This window comes from Rhinolophus sinicus, linkage group LG04 (assembly GCF_036562045.2).
Source record: "Rhinolophus sinicus isolate RSC01 linkage group LG04, ASM3656204v1, whole genome shotgun sequence".
NCBI classification, from domain to species: Eukaryota; Metazoa; Chordata; class Mammalia; order Chiroptera; family Rhinolophidae; genus Rhinolophus; species Rhinolophus sinicus.
The window spans coordinates 143,512,873-143,536,396 of record NC_133754.1 but is presented as its reverse complement, the minus strand read 5'-3'; the positions used below and the strand labels follow the sequence as shown (position 1 = coordinate 143,536,396).

Below are 23,524 nucleotides of genomic sequence, written 5' to 3'. Positions count from 1 at the left end.
TCTTTGGCTTAAGTCATTCTCGGTCAACATTTTATTCCCTTCAAAGTTAAACAAATTAGTGGTTTAAGTTCTTTCTTCTGGTAGACCCTCAAAATATGTTATTTTAACTTCTACCTAAATCCACCAATCTAAAACCATAAATGTTACTGATTTTCTCCCTTGTAACACTGTTGAGATTGTGACAAACATTGTAATGCTTTTCTTCTAGCTCCTAAACTTTATATTTAATGTTATACGTCTTTGATATTTTAGATTTCTGTGGTTATTTTCTTTAAAGTTCTAACTGCCTTTTCATTTACTTTTAGTGGTATGTATGCATGCTTGATGTAGCTCTGATCTGTATGATTTCCTTCACTTTGTATTTGCAACTACAGTGTTGTGATACAAATAGTACCATTGAAAACCCCTCTATAGAAGCAGGGTGCCGAGAGCAGTTTTGTGACTACCACGTTACTGTGGTTGCTATTGTATTTTGACTCATTAACTTAGAAAACGAGGCTTTAGATCTTATATATTCCAATTCTATGAATTTTTCAGGCCACAAATAAAAAAGCAAATATATTTCTTGTTCAAATAAAGGAAATCTTTTTTTAAGGGGAAAGAGTTTGCTGGTTTGTTTGATTATGGAACAGAAAAGAATAATACCAATGAAATGATTGAGTCTGTTCCAAATAATAATAAAAATATGTATAAAACTGTGAAAATAATGCACCTATAATAAGTAGTTATTGTAAAGTTGGGAAATAACACATATCATTTAGCTACTTTTTCCCTGATAAGTATCGTACTCTGTGCTTTATAATTACCATTAGATAGATGTTTCTATGCCGATACTATACCATGCGATACAGCAAGGACACTGTGCGTCAGCAACAAATTGAAGATGTTTGCTCCAAATCACATAGTAAGTATAAAGGCTAGAGTGGGAACTCAGATCTGTCTGACCCCCAAATCTTGCTCTTCAGACTTAATCTTTTTTCTTTTTCTGGCATAGATAAAGCATTTCATTTTCTTTTCAAAGACAATACTGATCTAAAGGTCAAACTCTCCTCGCCTCTCTTGAGTCCAAGATTTAACTATAAGTAAAAGCCTGTTATTCTTGAAAACAATGTGGTAGTCAAGGAGAAGATCACCTAGGGACTGTTTGTCATTTCTGAAAGGGAGGCTTACGAGGGAAAACTTGATCAACTGTAGTGTCAGGCCACTTAGTGTTATTCTCATGGTGGGAGTACTTTCCCCAGAAACTTTCTGAATTGAAGAAATTAGAAAAAAGAGAGACCATTTATAAATACACAATTGTCAACAGGGATTGTCATTTTATATATGTATATCTATTTACAAATGCAAAATCTACCCTCCATTATCTTTTCAGCTAGGAGGAAAGCTTTATAATTCTAGGCATTTTGTTCAGGAGAGAAGTACTGAGTACCATATGGCATGTCTGCTGTGAGAAGAAGTGGTACACTATTTTATCATCTAGAGAACAGCACTGGGCAACAGAGCAGGATTGATGTCATGGGACCACGGAGCCAGGAATAGTCAGGGATGAGCTTGTCAGTCTCCTCTAATCTATCAGCATGTAAAACCCACAAGTCACCACGTTCTCCAAACACAGGGCAAATTCTGGAGTATCCCCAAGTGTGAGAGTCCAGACAGCAAGGGACTCAAAGAAAACAGAACTTCAAGTTCTCATGATTTCTTAGGCTGGACTTAAAGGAGGGTCCAAAGTGGTAGATCTATTCTGGTAAAACCCTAGAATGCATCTGAAGAGTTAGGAATTCTGGGGCCTTCTTTGTCTCTGGCTTCCCATGGGTCTTTCTCATCAGTTCTCAAATTGCATTGTTTGGCTTAAGACATAACAAGCCTTTAAGAGATGAGAGGTGGGTTGGATGTGAGTGGAGTGTGATGTCTGAGATACCACCCTTAATCAAAATTTCGAATGGTATGTATCATGCGTTGTTTACTTTTGGGGTTGAAAACACACACACACACACACACACACACACACACACACACACACACCTCCATATATGTAATTCTTTCTAACAACAAAGACTCTCTTTTGTGGAGATCACTGATCCTGTTTTTAGAGTTCTTCATAAAAGTTCAGCTGTAAACTCCTATCACCAGGAAACATTCTAGGTTAAAGAGAATTAAATGCATCTGGAAAAAAATAATGAAGGGACATAGTGAAGGAAATCATTGGCGTTTCAAAAAGAGATTTTATAATTTTTTAAGAAAGCCAAAGACTCTAGTTTTGGGGCTACTTACAAATACTACAAATAGAAAAGGAAATCTCTCTTTCTCTCTGACACACAAACACAGGTTGTAATAAACTAAAATATAAAGGAATAAATTGCGTGGCTTAAATACTTTTCCTTTTCTCCCCAAGGTTATAAACATTGTGCCTGAGTTATGTTCTCATTAAGTCTCTGAAAAATGTACTGCCACAGTTAGTACAAAGTCCTTTGTAAACAGTAAAAGTCTCAAAGGTGCCTCCACACTTAGAAATAATCATTTTCTCTGTCAAATTAATATGAAATTGATGGAGAGCAGATGTTACTGAGAAAGAATAAGTAAATATTTGATAGCTAGTTTGACAAATAGAATTAAATAACACTCTGTGTACTTATCTTTTTAAAAAGATAAGCAGCAACATAAAATATGGATTTTGAGTTACTGCCTTCTGAAACTGGGTGAGATCCAATGATGTTGTAAATGACGAGGAAGAATGAGACCAGGCATCCAAAGTAACACTCAGATTCGGTAACTCTTTCTTACCTAAAACATGTGCTGAGCCAAACTAACATTTGGATGCCTAATTAAATAAGTCCAGGCCATTTATGAATCCTGCTGACATTTAGGGGAGAGTTTAGAATGTTTTCAGGTTAAACCTCAGACCTAGGCTCTTGTGCCTCAAATTAAAAAAAACAAACAGAAAAGACAGACTTCTTCATGGTTTCAGAGGATGCTGATAAGGAGATAATGACTCCTTAGGAAATACAGAAGAATTCAATACCTGTTGTTGGTCCACTTGGCTTGATGTAATATATTAGACACTAAAGTCCCCAGTTCTCATGAGCTTCCTTATGATTTCTGTCTCAGCAACCCTTCTAGGCCGTATGCCTCTATGGTAAGAATCTTTTAAGCCAGCCACACTGGATAAAAACCACACAGCCAACTGGGGATAAGAATGAGCTCCAAGCCAGAAGGCCCTGACTGCTGCCCCGTCCCAAACGACACTGTGCAAAACCAGGATGACCTCACAGGATGGAGGCAAATTCCTCTTTCATTAGTCTCTAGAGATGATTCTTGCATCTTGTATCATCTGTCAAAAAATCACTTAGAGTCCTTTCTTTAGTCTGGGGTCATGGACCTCCTGAAATTGTGTGCAAATATCTGGGAGTGTGTACAGTCAGTTTCTCTTCTGGGGAGAGGACCTATAGCTTCCTAAAAGGGTTTTGAACATTAATTACCCCCACCCCGACTACCACCGTGATGAAAGGTCTTGCTTGGATGTTCTTAGTTGGTGTTTTGGAAGCGAATCCCAGTTATTGAGATGATACTTTATGGTGATGTATTTATCTAGAATGGTGCTGTTCAGTACACTAGCCACTAGACATTTGTGTCCATCAAGCACTGAAATAGGGTTAATCTAAATTGAGTCATGCTGTGAATGTAAAATACACACTAGATTTCAAAGACTTAGTACAAAAATGTAAAATATCCCATGATTAATTTTACATTGATTCCATGTTATAATAATATTATTTTGGATATATTGAGTTAAGCAAAAAATATTAAAATTAATTTCACCTGTGAATACTAGAAAATGTGAATATTACATGTAAGATTGGGATTATATTTCTATTGGATAGTGGTGGTCTAGACTGTGCAACTCAACATATTACAGATATACAGAAAAATGAAATAATTATTCCATAACTACTAGAAGGCACTTATCCTTAGAGGGAGGGAAGGGAACTAAGAATGTGCCAGCACTGAGCAAAATGCTTTTCTTATATTAATTTATTGGATTCTCACAAATCCTCTGTGAGGGATATAATATTGTTAAGAGAATTCCCAAGAAAACAGAGAGTCTCATAACCATTCTCCTTGACTTTAATTCCTGAACCTACAATGACAATCCATTATTTTAATAGCAACAGTTATGTCTTTTTAAATTGAACTAAATTAGCAGTATAATAGTTAAAATGGTTGAATACACTAAAAGTGCTGTGCTTATGACCTTAGGCTTAAGAGTCAGACACACTAGACTTGTAATTGGGGCTCTGTCAGTTACTACTACCTGTGTGTCCTGGGAAAGTGGATTAGGGCCTCTAAACTGCAGTTTCTTACTCTTCAGTACAGATGAGAGAATAAATTGAGATAAGTATGTGCTCAGCAGTGCTTTGCATTGGATCTGGTTTCATAGTAAATAATAAATATTAGTTGTTTGTTATTGTTATTATCACTATGAAGAGGTCAGGCTGACTGGAGGTTAATCTCAGTGCTGCAACTTAAAAGTTGTGGGTCATGTTTTTCTCAACTGCATAACGAGAATAATATTTTCTACTTCATAGAGTATCTGAGATTAGTGACCTCATTCAGGACACTTAGCATGTGCTTGGCACAAAGGAAGGAGTTCGTATTAGGCAGATATTTTATTTTCTCCTCTGTCTGCTTCCTTCCATATAATGACATAATGGCAAAGTGCCTGAACTCAGGAGCTACACACCCTGTGTTCAAGTGTAGGGTCTGCTGTTTTCTAGCTATATAACTTTAAGCAATTTATTTAGCTTGTTTGTCTCGGTCTCCTCATCTGCAAAATGGGGTTATTGTGAGAATTAAGCAAATTAATCCATGTAGAGAGATAATGCCTGGCACATAGTAAGTGCTTAATAAATGTTAACCATTTTAATAACCACTGTGATTAGTTTTTAGTCTCTTGTGTTCTATTCTTCCTTTCATACTTTCACTGTTTTTCTTTCTCTTTTGGTTTTTTTTTCCCAGCATATCCCTTGGACTTCCAGGAATACTCATTAATACTATGTGAATAAATTGGTGATATTTAGAACTAAAATTACTACCACAATCTTGATCAGTGTGTTTACTTTGCATCATAAAGCAATTTGAAAAGAATGTGGTCATGACAAATACATAGCATTTTTATGTTACCCATTGTCTTCAAGTTTCATCATAGACAATCAAGAAGTTAAGATTCTGAGAACATTTTTAAACAATTACAGATATTCGTAACATTTGAAACCTAGCTGGCCAAGACCTAGCGCTGTGGCAGAGCTGGCTAGATAGAAACTTTCAACCAACTTGCAAAGTTGTTCACACAGGTGAACTGTGTAGCACCCAACAGATCTTTATCAATGGGTGTGTTGGGCATAATGAATAGGACCACTCCACGTGTTTCCATGGCTCCATGGCAAAGTAGTACCGTGTTTCCCCAAAAATAAGACCTAGCCGGACAATCGGCTCTAATGCATTTCTTTTGGAGCAAAAATTAATATAAGACCCGGTCTTATTTTATAATATAAGACCGGATCTTATATTAATTTTTGCTCCAAAAGATGCATTAGAGTTGCATTAGAGCTGATTTTTCCCACTAGGTCTTATTTTCGGGGAAACACGGTAATAGAAAATAAGAAGTGAAGCTGTCTAACCAACCTACAAATACTGAGGCATTGTGCTGGTAGGAATCTTAAAAATTACTTAATTTTTCACCTTTGGATAAAAGAAACATTTATTTATAAAGCCTTTTAGAGAAGAACAGTTTAGGAGGACTTTCCATTTGTCTTCCTCATTTTGGTTAAGTTTTTATTTTAACCAGCTTGTTATTGCTTTATATCTTCTTAAACTTTCAACACCCTGATGAGTTTTGTTTCCATGACACCAATCTGGACATACAACTTCGCTAAACTCCTTTATTGTCTTAGAGTAGAACATATATTACAGCCAATAAGATCAGCATTCTTTTCAACTAAATAATTGACGTGACTCTACATACCCTAGTACAACCTATTTCCTTTAGAACCTAACTTAATACAAACCATCTTTGAATCCAAAGTGTCATGGTTGGCATTGAAATCTCTACTGAATATCTCAAGACCCCATTCATCAGGCAGATAATTTCCATGGAGTACATCGTGTTAATGACAATAGCTTGTCCCATTTTTAGCATATTGTTGGCTCTTTTTCTTTCGTGGAAGTCAAAGGAGACGTGTTAAGCATTTGAGAATTTCAGTTAGTTCACTGAGCCTCTGCCTTCAGACTCTTTTCAAGCTTCAATGATTTTGCATGAAGTGAAGGAAATTAATTTTGAAAGTATATGAAAGATGAAAAGGTAACTAAGTTGCTACTTCTTGTTTAACGAATTGCTTTCACTTCGTTTGCCTTTGTACTTTAGAAAGAAAAAAACTGCACAAATTTCTTCTGTTTTGAGCAGTGAAAAATGTTTAATAGGATGCTAATTAATATGCTCAGATACAAAATCACACTTTTCTAGGATGAATAGTAAGTGTGAGTCTTAGAAATTTGGGAGTTTTGCATGGTCACTTCCATGTTCCCTTTTTCTCTGTTTTGTAGTGGATCGGATGACACGAATATTTGTTTTTTAGCACAAAGGGGGCAAAATTGCACAAATTGCTCAAACAGTTTACAATGTTAGTTTTATAAGGCCATTTAGTGCACTTACATTTAGAAAACTAATGCGTTGAAGCGTGGGACCTAACTGTTTATTACCTACTACTGAATTGTTTTCTTGACCAAAGTGTGTGACACTTTGAGAAATTCATACTTTCTTTAAAAAGAAGAAAAAGTAATGACTTCGCCTAATGACTAAAACTGTGTGTTTGTTTCCAAGATGCCCTTTATGTTTTTCTGACATTTTTACTGGACAAACAAAAATAATTGGACTTTAGCACAAACAATTGCCTTTGATTCTAGTGTTCAAACTCAAGAGCAGGAAGGAAATAACAGTTTACCTTTAGAAACTTCCCGGTCTTGAGTTCTGAACCTCTCCTTGCCGCATCTGAGTTCTGTATCCTTCTCTTCCAATCTCCTAGGGTTCCTGCTACACATCTAAAAACTCCTGATCATGGGAAGGGGGTAATGAGTGATAAAATTTAAAGAATTACTCATTGCGGAAGGAGATGCATTTTTAGTGAAGTGAATGTAGTGAAATTGTAAAGGTGGATGTTCAGGTATCTATGATGTCAGAAAAACAAATGAAGAAAAATTTAGTCCTTGTTGGTGGGTAGCAACCTATTTCTTTGACTGTTAACCAAATCCGTTCCTCCTGGGGATCGCTGCATCTTCTACCAATGTAAACGTTGGTTAAGCTCAAACATCTTATTTTAACCTAAAACACATTATGTTTATTTTCTATTTTGTTGATGTCAGAATAAAGTCTTTTCTGTGAATATGTTAGGAGTAGTTGAACCTCTGACTTATCTTTTACATAAACCACATCTATCATGTCGGATCTAATTTCCAGTTTTTTTCCCTTTAAAAATAGAGAGAGATCTTACCGATAACTGCAGAACAATCCGGTGCAACCCAACTTCTGTTTTTTGTCTACTTTTTCTTTTTTTTTCTTCAGCTGTTTTGTGTGTATACCATATTATTGTTTTTGCGACATTACATTTGCATGTAATAGTGGATCTTTCATTCTCATTGCTGTATAGAATTCCATTGTCTCAATACACCATAATTTATCCATTTTTATGTTGATGGACCTTTGTATAGTTTTGGTTTGGAACTTTCACAAATAGCGCTACTACAAATATTCTGGCAGTATTTTAATGATCCTATGCATGCGTTTCTGTTGGGTATATATCATGGAGTAGCATTGCAGGGTCTCAGTCTGCATATCATCAGCTTTAGTAGATAGTGCCAAATAGTTTTCCAAAATGGTTGTACCAATATACTCCCACCATTGGTATGAGTTCCAGCTGCTTCACCTCCTTGGCAACCATTGGTACTTTCTGTCTGTTTAAATTTTCTTTCTGCAGAATTTTAGCCATTCTGATGGGAGTGTTTTATCAGTATTTCTTTATTCATCTATTTCAGACATTATAATGGGTGGGAATATAGTTCACTTTCTTCCCTCTCTTCTCTTTTCTGTTTTCTATCCCTTCTTTCCTCAGTTTTAATGGTTATATTATTTTCAGTTCTATTATTATCTTTATAATTTTATAACATTTGTTTTAGTAATTTTGTCTTAATTTTGAAATAAAATGTTAGAAAATATCTATAGATTTAGGAAGAGGGAAAATTGTTAATGTACATATAAATTCATACCAATGCATCAATGAAAAACAAAGAGGGTTTATACTAAAAAATCCTATAAATGATAATAGTTTTTGAAGAGTAGAAAGCTAGGGAAATTGGAGGATTTTGTTTATTCTATGTTGAGGGCATAGTCTACAGAAAAATTAAAAATAAGAAGAAAAGAAGGTAGGGAGGGAGGGAAAGAGAGGATGAGAAAGAAAGAGAGAGAAGGAAGGCAAGAGAGAAACAGAGGGAGTGCACACTAGGGAGGGAGGGAAGGAAAGAGGAAAAAGAGCGAGGGGAGGAAAGAAGGAAGGAACGAGGGATGGAGGAAGGGAGAGAGGGAGGAAGGAAACGAACAGTGGAGATATGAAGCTAGATTCTGACCTGCAATGACTTCTGTAGGGAGGACTTGATGAGGTGTGTAACCGGGAAGGCTTGTCAGCAGGTTATTTCAGGGAAGATATGAGATCATGTTTCACTGAGAAGGAGAATAATTTTTCAGGAAGCTATCACCCAGAGAATTTCATCCATATAGATGGCCAATTTACGTAAACCAGGATAACCCTAACACTCCTTTTCTTGATTAATATTCGTGGGCTTTGGGAGATTTTTTGTTTGAGTTATAAGAATAACTATTTCAGTTCTTATGCTTGTGTGGCTTGTGTAAGACTCAGCCCTCATGTTTACTGCAGGGAATCTAATCATCACTAAAAACAAATTCTACATCCTGTCTCCTGTTTCATAGGTATTGACTAATCCCACCTCACCATGAGTCTAGTCATGGTGATTAAGCTTTTTGTGAATTCACAAAGCAGTTGGCCCCCAATTCACTTCACACTCACCATTTTCACATTTCTTTTAATATGCAAGAGTGCTGATTCTGACTTTTCTCCTCCGTGGGGTAAGGATGTGCTTAACACAAGGAACGAGACATTGTTTAGCTTTAGGGAAATTTTAGGGGACTTGTAAAGGCCAGCTTCAACTGCTTGATGACTATCATGAAAAAGAGAACATAGGTTAAATGAGTGTGATTCCAGAATTTAAAATAAGGGTACAAGGCATGGGTTTTAACTTAGTGTATAAGGATGGGCTTCCCAATGCTTAAAACTATTGAACAATGAAATGTTCTGCTTAGGAAAAAGAAGATAATGTAATGCTGAAGAATGAATGCTTAGGTTGAAGGTGAATGAGAGCATGTTGAGGTGCTAAGATCAGACCTCCAAAGAGCTCTATTTCACTCTGAGACTCTGTGATTTGTATTAAAGTCGATCTAAGATGCCATCTGTTATAAAAAGCATCCTGATTTCAGAGAGGTTAAAAGCGTGAATAATTGAGGGTGGTGAAATTGATGAAATACCATTCACATTCTTATTTTTTGAGGAGAGTTTTTAGATCACACATACCTTTGTAGTTTTTATCACTTTCTCTGTTTACCCAACCCTCTCATACTTTGCTTGATCTAGTTAGTCCCAGAGTGTGCCTGGGGGTTTACACATACTGGAAATAACCAAAGGAAAATATATTTCTAATTAACTCTCTTACAGTAAGTACAGGCCATGTGATCTAGAGCAAATGGGGTTTGGAGAGAGTTTATTCTGATTATAGACTCCTGACATACTCAACAGACTAGTAGGGCCATGTAACTTTCATGGGATTCCTAGGGCTAATAGAGCACTGCAGGCATTTGACATTTTCTTGAGAATTTTTTTGGTATACTACTTAAAGTTTACTTTTTAGAACATTTCATAACATTATATTTTGATTGATTCATACATAAAGATTTATATATTTATGTTTTCATTTTATATAGAATATCTATTATTTAACAATATAAGTAATTTTTGCCTTAATCTTGATCTAGTAATATTCACATTCTTTAATGCCTAGAAACCACGGAGTAAAAAAGGTTTATGTTATACTTCCCATTTGCTTTTTTAACATGTTAATATTTACCTTTGTAATTACAGTGACTCTTACCAGTCAAGTTAAGTTGCTTTGGGAATGGCTTTCAACCCTGATTCTAGGATTTCAATGCTGGTGCTTTGAAATGTCTTCTTAGCTTTGATGCTGTCATTCTCTGCTAATTTTGTAAAAAAGTATGATAGACTTTCAATCTACTTTTCCAGTTCCTGACTATTAGGAAATTTGGAGAGGGCAAATGAACATCAGAAGAAGAAAGGGTCAATTTTCTGCTTGCCTGTAATCACATCTAATTTAGCCTCTTGTACAGTTCCCAGACATTTTTGGTATGTGTTAAGTGCAAAAAATGAAATGCAGAGATCATCTTCAAACAAGGCTTTAAAAATACTACTGTAAGATAAGGGCAATCCAAAGTTCATTTTTAGACCAAACAAGCTGGAAAAAAAAAGACATATGCAATCACTACTCATCATTAAATTTTTCTATGTGTAAAAATCTCATCAGTTGCTGTGAGTGCTAATGGATGTGCTGATACTACAGTTCTTGACAGATACCCGTGATAGCAGGGTTATTTTCCCCTTAATGATGCAGGTGAACCACGGTTTCAGGGCTCTGCGAGGTGAGCACACTTGGATTAAGTGCCTTGGTGTATATGTGAAGGCCCCACTTAGTTCCTTTTCAGAGATTTTATCATTATACCTAAAGAGTGAACTTTCAAGGCATCCAGGTTAGCTTTTTCATCGCCTAGGGAGTTTCCCCCTATATTCCCCATTGTTGACAAGTAAAGGACAAGATAAATATTTACTTTAAGTCATAATTTGCTGACTTTTACTCTATTTCCCAATTGATATTTAGTTCTCATACCCGTCTAATTTGTAAACTATGCATAATCATTTTGATTTATGTTTGTGTGGGGGAGGAATCTGGACTGAATTATTATACTTCCATGAAATGCCAGTAATAATTTCAAATCCATGAACTTAGATCGGAAGTGAGAAACTGCAAAGTGGAGCCTGTGGTTTTCTCATTAAATGGCATTGTGTGCTGCAAACATTGTTTAGAGTCTGATTTTGTTTAATATGAGTGTGTGATTTCTGGACACAGAGGGTTGTTTAAAAGGTAGGAAGTATGCTCTGCGAGTCCCTTTGCTTAAAATGACAGGATTAATATTAATGTAGCACTACACACAGGTACACAGATGTGGGATTTTAGAGTTCTGTATTTCATTTCCGTAACCTAGTCAGTTCCAAAACCCCTGCTTAATCAGACTGACCACTGACAACTCAGATTACGATTTTCACAACTGGCACCGCAACACCAATTTTCCTACAGCATTTTCCACCCTCTCTCCTTTCCTCTTAATCCCTTTTCACCTTTTCCTCCTGGGAGGACCTGACATTATTCAAATAGGAGGGAGAATGCTCTATTTCAGAAAGAAATGAAACACATCTGTTGCCATTGCAACAGATAAGCAACCAGACAGCCCTTTCAACCATGAGCAATTTTAGGCCTCCTTCCCTCTAATAATGAGTAAGGTCATTTTTTCAGCTTTTGTAAATGTGTGATGCCCCCTATAGCCCTCTCTCCTCTGATCAAGGACATTCTTGAAGAAGAGGACCGCTCAGTCCGGGAAAATAACTGACACAAAACATATGAGGGCGGCCAGCGTTCCTTCTAAAGAGCAGAAGGCAAACACGTGAAACTAGGCGGAGGTTGGCGGTGTCAAAGAACATACATACAACACACAGGAGCTCACGTATCATCCTCATTGCTTAGGTGCTGTACCACCTTTGCCCCCGGAATGAAAGGGTAAACTGAGTATCCCAGTCCTACCCTGGGGAGAAAAACGAGTTGATTAAGAAGTATTAACCTCCTCTTCCCTTGCAAGGACCCTCCTCTGCCCTGTCCCCATAGTACAGGCCTTTGAAGGTGCTTAATTGCGGTTAGAGTTAAAAGAATCACCTGGGGAGATTTTAATAACCCGATTCCCAGGCCACAGCCCATCCAATTAAATTAAACTCTGAGGAATATAAGCATTAACAACAACAACAACAACAACAGCAGCATGTTTGGGTGATTCCGATGTACAGCCACGTTTCAGAACCAGTGGGCTAGTCTGAGCAAGACTGAGAAGGAATTAGCATAACGTCTGGCAAGGAGATGGAGCTCTACTCTCAGCAAGGATACTTAGGAGGCAGTTGTTGCTGCAAAGAGGAGAAAGGGAAGAATCAGAAAGGAAGGAAGACAAAGTTGCACGCTTCCTGTTTGTCTCCAAGTCAAATGGAGTCTCCACCCACCCAATGTGGGTGACCCAGGCTTGCACCTGCAGCTCCAGGTGGGGTGAGGTTGGTCACCAGGCCTGGGGGACTGGGCGGGGTGGAGTGACTGGAGATAGCTATCCAGAGGCTCATTAATAGCCCCAGGCGTGGGCCGCGCGCCCTCCAGGGAAGGCGGCGGCTGCGGCGTGGAGAGCAATTTGGGGCGCAAAGGGAAGCTGGCTGGAGCGCAGGTGGCGCTCTCAGCCCCAGCCCACAGTTTAGCCAATCGCCGGCGCAAGCGCAGCCTGGTGGCGGCGGCGGTAACGCAGCGCGGGGCTCCAGCTGGAGCCTGCCGAGCCAAAGGCGGCGCCAACAGCGATCGGCGCGCGGGCTGGAGTGAGACCCGGCGGCGAGAGGAGGGAGAGTGAGAGCGCTGGGCGCCGGGGTGTTGCCGGGGCAAGAGAGGCGAACTTAGCATGGGGAAGAAGTGGAGGGATGCGGCGGAAATGGAGCGGGGCTGCTCCGACCGCGAGGACAGCGCGGAGAGCCGCAGGCGCAGCCGGAGCGCCAGCCGGGGCAGGTTTGCCGAGTCGTGGAAAAGGTTAAGTTCCAAGCAGGGGTCCACCAAGCGTTCGGGGCTCCCGTCGCAGCAGACGCCGGTGAGTGGCCGAGAGAGCCCTTGGGGGTCTCTCCTTCCCTTTCTCCCTCCGCTCGCGAGTCGAGCCCTTTCCATGGTGCTGAACTTGCCTCCATAGGTGCTCCTGCCAGGGAACTTGTGGAACCGGTTCTAATGCAAGAAAGTGGGAGCTGTGAGGAGGGGGGAGAAGGAATGACTTCCTTTTCTTCAGTCACCGAGAGTCTTCTGACGTCTCCGGTGTGTCTGCAAAAATGAAAAACATGTTCTAGAGGCGAGGGGCTCACTGTCAGATCATTAGAGTTTTGCAATTAACAGAGCGTGTACGATGTCAAGTGTATTGTTGTGACTCACATATACGTCCTGGGTTCTGCCTGTGCAGCACGTTCGGAGGTACTCTGCATCCGTTGAATTAGGGAGGAATAGGAAGGGCATGCCAGATTTTTACTCTTTTAACAGTTGCTCTTTTCCATCCCACACCCCCACTATGTTAATGGGTGCGTTTAATTATTTGCAGAATATCATTTGCATGCAGAGAATGGCAAAAATATCCCAGGTGCTTATAATCCCACTGTTAACATAGACAGCGTTCAGAAAACAGTTTTCGCGTGTGTCAGCTCCTCCTCAGTGCCTAATAGAAACACTCAAGTGAAAACGATATGGGCATCGTATGTGTGTAGAGAAGTACAGTTGATAAAAACTTTAGCTGCATTTGCATTTTTATTATTTAAATATTGTTTTCCTTCAGCATAGAGGGAGAGAACTCTGTTCTAGAAGAGAGTGCAGAACCCTCCTGTTGCTCATAGGGAAGAAGGATACATCACTTTTAACTTCCAAAACATTATTAAGGACACCAGCACGTGTGTGTGTGTGTGTGTGTGTGTGTGTGTGTATGTGTGCGCTTATGTTTTACATACAGAGGAGTTGACAGCAGATATTGCATGGCGAAGAGAAACTGAATTGATTAAAAGAAAGGATGGTACATAAACATTGTATTTCACAGCATGAATAATGTTACCCTACTCTGTTTTTGAGGGGTTGCCATTGAAGGATAAAAATTAATCCCTGAAAAACAGGACGTTTAAAACATTACTTCAACAGAATGAAATATAAACACATTAAAATTTATGGTGTGTTTATTTTGTTTGCTTGTTCACAAAAACTGCTAGCAAAACAATGTTATTAAATTTGAAATATTTTTCTATAGTATTTGGTGTGTTTTGTGGATAAGTTTTTGATTTAAATATGGCTATATTACACTTAAAATGCAATTTATTTTATTTCAGACATTGAAATATTATCTGTTTAGAAATGTAGACTTAAAAATATTTGAAAAATACATTATTATTCTGAAGATAATTTTTCCTGAAATGAATTATGTAGAATATATAAAATTAATGGTTTCTGGTTTCTATCAATTATGTGAATTAAGAATTAATTTTATCCTCTTTTTAATAGAAAGTCTAAGTATTATTCTGAGTAACTTCTTATACTACTTATTTGATTCTGTTCAACAGGTGTGTGCAGAGTCTATATCAGGAACATATAAAATCTTCATATAACTACAAGTTAGGTTAAATAACTTGTAGGTTTGTTACCTGGAATAAAAATGTGTGTGTGTGTGTGTGTGTGTGCATAACAGGATACCATGACAACCAGAAGACATCTGAAAAAGTAACTCTGTCCTATTGTTTACTAAGGGTGATGATGGTGCTATCTTTCTCTGTAGTTCTTGTTAATTGAAACATTAGTAATTCAGTTTAAAACCAGTTATGGCAAAGGCCTGAGCTTATTCTCACATTGCATGGCAAGTTTGATATTGATTTTGTTCTAAACCAGTGCTCTAATTTTATTCTAATAAGTGCTCCAAGCCATGATTTTAATTGTGAGATTTTTAAAAACAAAGATAATGAGTTTTTAAACCAAGATTTGATTCCATTAATTGTTAACACTTTCATTTGTAAGAAAGACACCCAACTTATTTATGCAAACAGGAGAGAGGGAATAATAATGGTTGCAGCAGATATGCTTATACAAGTTCTTAATCTTCAGGGTAAGATTTTTTTTCTCCCTCTGAAGGTGAGCAGGTGCTGTTTTCAACTTATTATATTTCATGTAAAAATAGTTTAAACTATAGAGATTAGGAAGTGATTAAAGCACCTAATATGTCTAATGCTGCTTTTTATTTATTCTTCTGAATAATAAGATATTCTGTGATATGGCTTTGGATGTTATTCGTGTTGTACTCAGAAATATTGTGGCATTCATCCTTATAAAAATCACATGAGAATTTTATTCTGTTCTTTCAAGACAAAATAGATAAATGTGGAAAACTTTAGTTGATAAAAATTGGGAGCTTTCTTACATCTTTTTTCTTTCTTTTGAGAATGTAAAAGGATTACACAATTGTTTTATTAATGTGGCCTTCTTACTCTCTTATCTGCTTTAGTTAGAGTTTTGAAATCACTTCCCATTAAAGTTATTCCCAGGGAACGATACAGTCCATGACTCTCTCCCCAATGGGAATGATTGCGTTATTTTTCATTTTCACTAACAGCAAAGCATGCATAAATCATAACTAATGGGAGAGATTTTTCTCCAGCAAGAAGAGGTCTGTCATATTCTTGGTCATCCAGAAAGTACTTTTCTTTTATGATCTGAGTCATGTTTTATGTGTGTGTAAGAGAAGGGGACATCTGTTAGAATCAACCTTGGTAATTAGATTTCCTACCCAAATAAACATGTTGTGGTTCTCTTACATTTCTCAGAGATTGGGCTGGTCTCATGATTTTAAAACCACAATTAGAAATCAAAAAGTTATACCTGCGGCACTCTCTTTTACTCAGAAAATGGTCTCCTGATGTTCTTTATAGAGTATGGTAGGCCCATGGTAGGGCAGTCTGTGTCATCCCTGCCACAGTTCTCTGGGGTTTGCTCCTGTTCTGGAACCTGGTAGAAGCAGTACTGCCCTGTGCAAAAAGTGGAGGAAGGGGCCACTGTTCTCAATCCCAACAGTGGCATTTAAAAGACGTGTTGTCAAGTTCTGAGCCACAATCATGGGCATGTCTAGCAAAGCAATCCTTGATGATTTGTAAAGATTTTTTTTTTTTTCATTTTTGTAATTCAAGAAACACTCTTTTCTCCCCTTATTTTCAGGCTTCGTTGTTGACAAGCTTTAATCTAGTAATATGTAATACCCAAATTACTCCTCAAATCATAAAATTCTGATAGAGCGAAGTAGGATTTAGTCATATTTATTCCTTGGAATTTGTTCTTCTTGGAGGGTTGGTCATAGATTATTCTTTAAATCTAAAAACAGTGTTTTTGTAGTAACTGTGAAAGAATTTTATATCAGTTTTATAGTTATATTAATATGAAAATTACATATTTGATTTGGATACCAAATTAAGTTTCAGGATATTAATGTTTTATACAATGTCTCTGTTGAATTGGTTAATAGGCATGAAAGTAATTTAAAGCCTCTTTGCCTCCATTCTATATGATCTGGATTTCAAATTTCTCTTTGAAGTAGTGTTCTTGTTATTCCTATTATTTGTTTTAATTTAAAGGGCAATATTACCTTTCTATTCACACAGAAATGCATGGAGATCTATTGAAAGGTAATTTAGCAAGTGCCGTCTGGTGTTACAAATATCAAATGCTCACCTCTGGCATGTATGTAATTTTAATTTTGAAAGGTGATTCCTTCTCTAGTCTCACAACTATTTAAAGGCTGGTTTTCAAGTAGTTGCAGAATTAATTTAATCTCCAAGTCAGCTACGTGTAGAAGAAAAAAAAGAAACAGTTTTGAGGGAGTGAATTGATGGAGTTGTAGTTTGAGTTGTTTTCAACCTCAGATGGCATGCTTGCTTCCACTAATGCCATAAATACACTTATTAGCAGGTGCCAACCACACAACTTCACATCTTGTGCAGACAAGTGTGCAACTGAGAATGTGTAGGAACATGAGTGCGTATACAGAAATATCAGTGCTGTAAAGGAGACAACTCTGATTCAGCTGCTTACCAAATACACTCTTTCCACAGATGTTTGAGAGGCTATGCATGCAGGAGGGTCTCATGAACAAACCGGTTTCCATTTCTGAGGCTGACCTGTCCCTTTTGGGCCTAGTGGGTTACTTCCGACTCTTTAATATCTAGAGGTATTGAAGCTGGGTTCTTCAAGATCTTAAAATAAATGAGGAAAAGCTGAGTGAGTCAAAGGCAGGGCAAAAGTCAGAAAAACTCATCTCCAAACCCATTGCCCATTTGAGGATTGTGTGGGTGGTTGATCCCTTGGTGGCTGTAGTAGAAACAACAGTAACTTGGTGAAAAGAATCCTCGTTTCCTTTTTCAGTGTCTAATATGCTATTGCAGTGTCATTAAACCCTTAATAGTTTGTTCCTGTTACACAAAAGGCCCTCCTGGTGAAAGCAGAACGAATCCCCTGCAGTGCTAGTCCATTACTGAATAAACCATTTCTTGACAGGTTGATTTTTGTCTGTTGCCTTTCACTCATTGTGTTAAAAAACTAAACAAGTGACAAAGTTTTATCGCTCAGGAACACAGATGTATTCTCTTGTTACTGCGATTTTTTTGATAGGAAAAAAGTCTTTTTCTGATTATAGTCCATACTGTTTAAGCATTTCAGAAATGTCATCTTTTTCCTAGTAATTACTGTAACAACAAGCTTTTCCTCATTGATCATAGTGAATTAAAATTTAATTTGCTTTCATCTTTAATTTGAAAGCCATGAATATATTAGGTGGCAAAGGAATCATTCAAAGATTTTAAGTTTTGAGAAGCAAAATATCTTTGTAGATGATGGTTTTAAATGCATTTTCAATGATTCCAAAATATATTAGCATAGTTCCTCTGCCCATTATTTATTGAGATATTTGAAAAATCGAATCATTAAAAATCATTTATAAATAGTAACAAAACATTATATTCATTTGTTCCAACCAGCTGTGATGGTCTGCGCATCAGCTTTACGTTTTCTTTCATTTGCAAAGCCAAAGGAGGACTGGTAGAGCAAAAATGGAAGGATTATAGAGAATGACATTTAAAGAAACTTTTGTTCATCAACATTTGTTGAATACCTAGGAAATGTTAAGCTGCATGGTAGGTACTGGACAACCTCACTAATAAAACTGATGGTTTAATACAAGACAAATATGCAAAACAATGAGACAGAGACAGATAGAGTCTAGCTTTATAGTCAGAATACAATAGAGCAAAGGTTAAAGTTGTTGATGACTCTGAAGGGATGAGGATGGGAAGTTTAGATAAAAAGTTTCAATGATTTGGTGCCTCATTCTTGCATGATGAGGAAGAAAAAGAATTGCTTGGATTTGGAAAGAGGGCAATATGTTGTGAAATATTATTCTACTTTTGATTTTTTAAAAAAACCAATTAAGAATGTAAAAATTATTCTTAGCTCAAAGGGTAAGAAAAAAAGGAAAATCAACAATAAAAAAAACAGTCCATGAACTGGATCTGGTCTTTGGCTGGAGTTTTGTGATTCCTGGCCAAGATTCTTTGCCTCATTAGAGCATTACAAAATGGTGATATTACAGTTCTATCTTTTCTTTTTCATTTATTAGCTGAATTATTTTTATAAATAGGAACCCACCTCATCAACTATTTGCTTAACCTGAGTTATAATTCATACAGTAAAGTTAAGATAAATGCTTGAGAGAGACAATTTTTAAAAAATGGAGCTAATAATAATAATAGGAGCTATGTGGTGACATTGATCTGTTAGTTTACTGTTAGGTCTTAGGTTTTAATTGGGGCACTGTGTTCAGTTAACTATCAGAAAATCTATGGCTTATTTATCGTGGAGGCCAATTAAACTGTCATTTAGAAATAGCATATGTAAAAGTATATTGTCAAACTATTTCCATATTAAATTTTTCACTTTCAGGATTTTAAAAAAATCTTGGGCTTTTTGTTGGGTTTCTGCTGCTATCTTAAGAACTTACCACAAAGTTAGTGGCTTAAAGCAACATGAATTTATTATCTCAGTTCTGTATTTTGGAAGTCTGACACAGGTTTCTCTAGACTGAAATTAAGGTATCAGTAGGGCTGTGTTCCTTTCTGTAGTCTCTAGGGGAGAATCTGTTTACTTGCCTTTTCCAGCTTATAGAAGGTACCAACATTCCTTGGCTCCTGGCTCCTTCCTCCTTCTTCAAAGGCAGCAAAATTGCATCTTCTTGACCCCTGCTCGCATCATCACATTGCTTCCTCTGACCCTCTCTTCTGCCTTCCTCTTTCTTATTATAAATCCTTATGGTACATTGAACCCACCTGAATAATCCAGAATACCCTCTTAAAGGTGAGATGATTAGCAAACCCAATTCCATCTGCAACCTTAATTCCCCTTTGCCATGTAAAGTAACATATTCACAGGTTCTGGAGATTAGAATGTGGACCCTTTTGGGAGGTGATTCTTTTGCCTTTCACAGACCTTAAGATACCATTGTTTAATTTGTTAAATCTTTACTAGACAAGGTTTTGAAGATGGTGAAAGAGCCTCTCTAAATTGCCTTTAAATCCATGATAAATTCTCATCTCTTTGGAATGAAGTTCTGCTGGCAAATGAAGGAGCAGAATAGATGAGGATTCACTACACTGTTTTTTTCCCTTCCCCCCAGCTTTATTGAGCTATAATTGACAAATTAAAAGTTTACATATTTAATGTATACAATTTACCTTAAATATATACAATTATATACATGACATTTTGGTATAATATACACTGTGAAATGATTATCAAAATCCAGCTAATTGACATATCCATTACCTCACATAGTTATCATTTTTGTTTCTGAGGTGAGAACATTTGAGATCTATTCTCTTAACAAATTTCAAGTATATAATACAATATTGTTAATTGTGGTCACCATGCTGCATATTACATCTCCGGAACTACTTTATCCCATGTCACTGAAACTTACGCTCTTATTTTCTGAGTGTTGAAGTCACAGTGGTGTCTATATAAGTGGAAATTACCTTTCCTATCAGTGGATATTCAGTAGATTTGGGGATATGAATGCTTGTTTTGACATACATTTTAATGAGCACCCACTCTGTACAAGATAAAGCTTCATGCTACAGGAGAAATAAATGTGCAAAAGACTTCTGAAAAGACTTACTTATGATGGTGGGAGGGATGAAACTATACCTTGGTATAAAGTGTGATATATTATAAGCATAACAGGTATATAGTTAGCAATTATAAGTAAACAATATATTATATCGTATTCATATATAAGTTTATTAAAATTGTCATAATTATATTATTGGTCTGTTAAAAAGCTTGGTAAAACCGGTCAAATGAATGAGAAAATCAATTGATTAGACCTATGAACAAACAAATGATGAGATTTTCGGTTTTTGATGCACTGAATTGAAGCTGTTCAGGTAAAATATTTTTTTGGATACCCTTATATGATATTTTCTACATGTTACAAAAGCATTTTTTACTAGTTGTTAAATATTTTATTGATTTTATTCTTCTTAATGATGAAAATATCCCTTAACTTGAAAATTTTAATTACAACTACTTTTAAAATAGGGCTCTTACTGTTTTTCCTGTTATTTGAAGACATCTAAATTTTCATGTAAATGCTTGTTTCCTTTATTTATTATCACAACAGATAATTATTATAAGTCACTGTTAATAGGAAAGAAAAGAGGATGATTAATTAGTACCAAGTGAAGACATAGCAATAGATAGAGTCTTCAAAATGATAAGGTCAAATAAGGTGAGAAGTTGAGTCTTTCTGTTGAAAAACATGCGCATTTCTTTTTTATTAAAATATATTTGACGTATAACATTGTGTAATTTTAAGGTTTACAACATGTTAATCTGATACATTCATGTGTTGCAATATGGTCACTATAAAGCAAAACAAATTCTGACCTGAAAAACCAAAGTATTGGAAATATAATTGATGAAGCAGTTATGTCAAAGGAAGTATTATATTTTTAGTGCAATAGTTGACAATAATTTTCTAGTGTCCTGGACTGTGATTGCTTAAGTCACAGCAAAGTGGGCAATGAGCAATTAAACTGTAAAACTTCAGAGAAGCAGCAAGTAGATTGTTTTCCCTAGAACATCTGTCACAGAGGGTAGGAGACATTCTTTGGTGAAATTGGGAAATTTTCCAAGGTGCATGACACCTCTAAATTGGGAGAGTAGAGAGCTAGGGAGAGGCATCTTGGCCTGGAGCTGCTATCTTCCTGTCAAAAGTCAGAGAGAGAGAGGGAGAGAAAAGGAGGGAGGGAGAGAGAGAAAAGCATTCTGACTATAACATTTGTAGCAGATATTCTGGGGTTATGTATGTACAACAGTTATTTGTATCTAGGGAGTGTTTTGAACTTAAAATTTTAGCACATGTTCAGAATTAGGGAAAAAGAAATAGATACACATGTAGACATAGCACTGATGGAGACTGTCTTCAAGTAGTGGGATATGAAAGCTTAGAAATTTTGCAGTTGGTTACTAGTGGCTGCAAAGAAGTACCAGGGAAGCAGGGCACAGGAATCAGAGGAGGCTGGAGACTAGGAGCATAGCAAGGCGGAAGGACCAAAATGGAGACGGAAGATACAGACCTTGATCTCCTTTATCTTTCCTGACTAAGGGTTTTACTCTGTGGCTATAGCTATGTATTATTGTTGTTGCTGTTGTTGTTACTTGTATACGTGATTAAGGTTAAGGTAATTGGTGAGTTAACTCTATTCATTTTCTTCCCTTTTTGCAGTCTGTCATAAAAGAAGCCCTTCAGGAATTATTGAGGGGAAGTAGTACAATTGGACTTGACAGACATTTATTGTCACCAACCCACTGCCCAGTGTGAGTGCATTTCAGAATAACACGTATTCCCATTGGTTTTGACTTTATATCACAAAGTGGTCCCTCTAGGTAAAGACATATTTTGAACAAAACGATAGACTTTAACATTGCTTTCTTTTGTTCAGTTATCAGCAGCCATTTTGTGGGAAATAAATATGAGTTTTTAAGCATTTATGAAAGCACTAAATGAAATTAGTTTTCTTTAAAAGGTAAACAATAGTGGTTCAAATTACTAGAGCCTAGGACAAAGTGGGAACGATTTGGGTTACAGCTACAAAAAGAGCTCATTGTTTAAAAAGTGCATCGAGTTATCGGATGTAACAATAGAATGCAGTGGTAACAGTAACTAAAACAAGAGCTTAATTCATGTTATGAAGACCACATACTCCAAATGAATAGACTATGAAAAATAAACACAGAAGGAACCAGTGGTAAATAATGGTTAGCTCCTACTTTTGTATCATTGCCCATTAAGTACAGTTGAGGGACAGAAAATTTCTTTTTTATGACCGTACCATACCTTGTATAACTGGTGCCTGTGGGTCCACTGATGGAGACAGACAACTAAGCTGGTATGATAACATTATGGTCCCGCCTCAATCTGAGCAGTGAGGTAATTCACAAGCTATTGTATTACCACATAGTTTGTGAATCATACACATTGTAAAACCGTTGGAAAGCTGGGCATTAGTTCTTTCTGGGGAAAATGTGTGATTGTTAAACATAACCTTAGATGTACCTAGAGTATAATCTAGTCTTTAGATTTAGGATCTCCTTTAGGACAAGGATTGTATTTTATTCATCCCTGTATCAGAAATCTTGCTCAGTTCCTGGCATTCTGTACAAACTTAATAGTTGTATGTGGACTAAGTGAAAGAGCATAGTGGAAATGTTCTAGACTTAGTTGTTTCATATCCTGGACAGAGGAACAGTGAGGAAGGGGAGAAAAATGAGCATTATTTTGGCATTTTAAATACCAGACACTTTCAGTGATCTGTTATATAATCTTCTCAGTATCATTCTGAGGTAGGTTTTATTTGGATGCCCAAAGCATAGATGAAGAAACTATATTTCAGAGAAGTCAAGTAAGTTTTAACCAGGGCAGCTGGGAAACGTAGAGATAGAATTCAAATGCAACCATTCTTTATTTTTTTCCAATACTCTATTGACTTTTGAGTTAGGGATAAGATGATTAAAAGAGCATAAATAAAGTTTATGCATGTCTTTTCCCACACAAAGTTGATTTGTTTGTGGAGGTGGCTTAAAGGTCACTATGGATGTTGAGACTAAGTCAAGGAAGTACTAAATAATGAAAGCAATGAAACTATATTTTCAGCGGTCCTGCAAACAAGCTTAATTAAAGGAATAAACTGTTGAATGGAAAAAGAAAAACATGGTCATTTTTGATGTTACTTCTTTTAGTGTTGTTGGGTGAGAGTAGGGGAATATAATTGTATTCACATGATTGTAAGATTTTATTTCCCTTATTATCTTCACCATGTTGAGTCATTTACTAATTCTTTTAAGTTTTAAATAAACTCTGGTTATTTTATTCGTGTGATGT

The 23,524-nt window shown here is 36.7% G+C and overlaps 1 protein-coding gene across 9 annotated transcripts in view; it reads left to right on the top strand.

Annotated features, from left to right (window-relative positions):
• The window catches only part of TRPM3 (transient receptor potential cation channel subfamily M member 3), an 820,394-nt gene that overhangs the window by 73,611 nt on the left and 723,259 nt on the right, over positions 1-23,524 (top strand). For 2 of the 9 annotated variants that reach the window (XM_074330553.1, XM_074330550.1), the window contains exon 1: positions 12,798-13,123. The exons of 1 other annotated variant lie outside the window; for it this stretch is intronic. In XM_074330553.1, coding sequence (XP_074186654.1) covers positions 12,941-13,123 — 183 coding nt within the window. In that variant the 5' untranslated portion in view covers positions 12,798-12,940. Of the gene's footprint in view, positions 1-12,797; positions 13,124-23,524 lie in introns of those variants that run through there. 6 more of the 9 variants (XM_074330557.1, XM_019730672.2, XM_074330555.1 and 3 more) reach the window with 5 other exon arrangements.